The sequence below is a fragment of the Aegilops tauschii genome, chromosome 6 (genome assembly GCF_002575655.3).
Source record: "Aegilops tauschii subsp. strangulata cultivar AL8/78 chromosome 6, Aet v6.0, whole genome shotgun sequence".
Taxonomy (NCBI): Eukaryota; Viridiplantae; Streptophyta; class Magnoliopsida; order Poales; family Poaceae; genus Aegilops; species Aegilops tauschii.
Genome location: NC_053040.3, coordinates 15,673,778 through 15,675,786, shown reverse-complemented (window position 1 = coordinate 15,675,786; position 2,009 = coordinate 15,673,778). Strand labels below are relative to the sequence as shown.

Here is a 2,009-nt window from a genome sequence, read left to right as displayed (position 1 = left end):
AGGAGCAGAAAGTAGCGCCGGCCTGGCGGAGTTGCCGGAGTTATGGGCCCGCAGAGATCGCCGTGGACCAGCTCGAGGACGTGCTCGGCTCGGTAGTTCGCCGCGTCCGGGAACGGCGCCCGGCGCTGCTTGCCGGCCAGACAGCTATCGCAGAGTTGATCGACATGGTCGATCGCAGGCAGGCCACGCACCATCCCCTGCCGGGCTAGCATCTGGAGTGAATTGAAGTTCATATGCCCGTACCTCGCGTGCCAACACCACGCTTCGTCGGTGGTGGTGCGCACGACCAAGCACACCGGCCGGGCCAGCTGCATGTCGTAGGGGTAGAGGCAGTTGCATGCTCTCGTGGCACGCGCGAACACCTGTCAGCGGCGATCGCTGAGAGTGAACACGCCACCGGTGATCACTGTCTTGCAGCCGCCCTCATCGAGCTGCCCGACGCTGACAATGCTGCTCCGCAGGCGAGGGATGAAGTAGACCCCTGTGAGCACGCGGTGCCCACCGTTGCAGTCGGTGAAGAGCACGGACCCGCGTCCGCAGATCGCCACGACCGAGCCGTCCCCAAACTTCACGGTGCCGCCGACGCGGCGGTCGAGCTCGTTGAAGCACGCCGCGCTGCCCGACATGTGGTTTGAGGCGCCCGTGTCGAGGTACCACTTGGAGTCGTACTCCTCCTCGGTGCGCCCGAGGTGGACCTCGGCGTACTCCTCGACGAGGTCGACGTAGTCGTCAGAGATGTCGCCGGCGTCGGTGATCGTGCACACCTGCGCCATGAGGAAGGTTGGGTCCTCGTCGTCGGCCACCTCTGCTTGAGTGAGGTTCGCCTGATTCGCCTCCTCCCTCTTCTTCTTGCGGCTGTCCCGAGCCCAATGCCCGGCAATACCGCAGTATCTGCACCTGTCATCGTCAGCCTTTCCGTTGCCGCGCCCGCCGCGGCCGCTTCCACGGCCTCTGCCGCGGTGACCGCCGCCTCGCGGCGCGTTGCTGCTTGAGCCGCCCCGCCCCTTGAGACGTGCAGCCCACTCCTCCTCCGTCAACAGGAGCCGGCCGACGCTGGCCTCGGCCTGCTCGAGATCGTATCTCTCCTCAGCGGCCTTGAGCCGCCCGGTGAGCTCCTCCACTGATAAATTGTCTAGATCGACAAGAGTTTCAATGGAGAGTGCGATCTGTGAGTACCTCTTGGGGACGACGGAGAGAAATTTTCGCACAACCCGCTTCTCGGGCACAACTTCTCCGAGCTATGCCATCTGGGCCACCATGTTTGAGATTCTCATGGAGAAGTCATCGACGGTCTCGCCGTCGGCGAAGCGGATGTCGCTGTACTACTTGGAGATGGTTGCGAGCTTGGCCTCGCGGACGCGCGCCCCGCCGAGGCGCATCGTCTTGGTAGTGTCCCACGCATCCTTCGCCGTGGCTTTGCCAGCGAGTGTCGGCCCCATCTCCGGTGGCACCCCGCGCAAGATTGCTTCGAGCGCCAGCCGATCGTCGCTGCGCTCCGCCGTGCCCGTCTGCACGGCGTCCCAAAGGAAGCGGCCCTCCATCATGACCTGCATAAGGACGGCCCAGTCGGTGTAGTTGGTTCGGGTCAGCTGCGGCCACGCCGCACTGCCGATGTCGCGCGCCACCCGCGCCGTGGGTCTCTCGGCCACGGCAAGCTCGTTGCCGTCGGAGACCCGTGCCCGCGGAGTGACCGGCGACTTGCTACCACCGGAGTCGTCTGGGCCTGCCATTCCCACGATCAAGAACGAGCTCTGATACCAATTGTCGGAGTTTCAGCGACGAACTAGCGAACCGAGGTGGAAGACGAGGTTTTGCCTACGCAAACTTGCCGCAGTTTTCTGATCTCATTCACTCTGTATTTATCCAGTACAACGAAAGAAAAACGGGCTCGTGGCCTCCTGACTTTGCGCCACTACGATCCACAATGCTCGTGCCATCCCACGAATGAATCAGTAGGGCGCAGGACTCGGTCGAAGTTGTTGCAACCTCGAGCTAAACTTGCTACTGAC

At 63.2% G+C, this 2,009-nt stretch overlaps 1 protein-coding gene across 1 annotated transcript; it reads right to left on the bottom strand.

Annotated features, from left to right (window-relative positions):
- Positions 1-365: 365 nt before the first annotated feature.
- LOC141025708 (uncharacterized) lies at positions 366-1,730 on the bottom strand. The gene is made up of 2 exons (XM_073501618.1): positions 1,341-1,730; positions 366-1,238 (listed from the first exon to the last, which is right to left on the bottom strand). The coding sequence occupies exons 1-2, from the start codon at positions 1,728-1,730 to the stop codon at positions 366-368; spliced, it is 1,263 nt and encodes a 420-aa protein (XP_073357719.1).
- Between the last annotated feature and the right edge of the window lie 279 nt (positions 1,731-2,009).

What these genes read in the sequence shown, in the direction of transcription:
- LOC141025708 (XM_073501618.1), bottom strand. Translation starts at nt 1,730, where the DNA reads ATGGCAGGCCCAGACGACTCCGGTGGTAGCAAGTCGCCGGTCACTCCG. An exon ending in GCGTCCGCGAGGCCAAGCTC is followed by an intron (nt 1,239 to 1,340) that starts GCAACCATCTCC and finishes CAGATGGCATAG; the next exon opens with CTCGGAGAAGTTGTGCCCGA.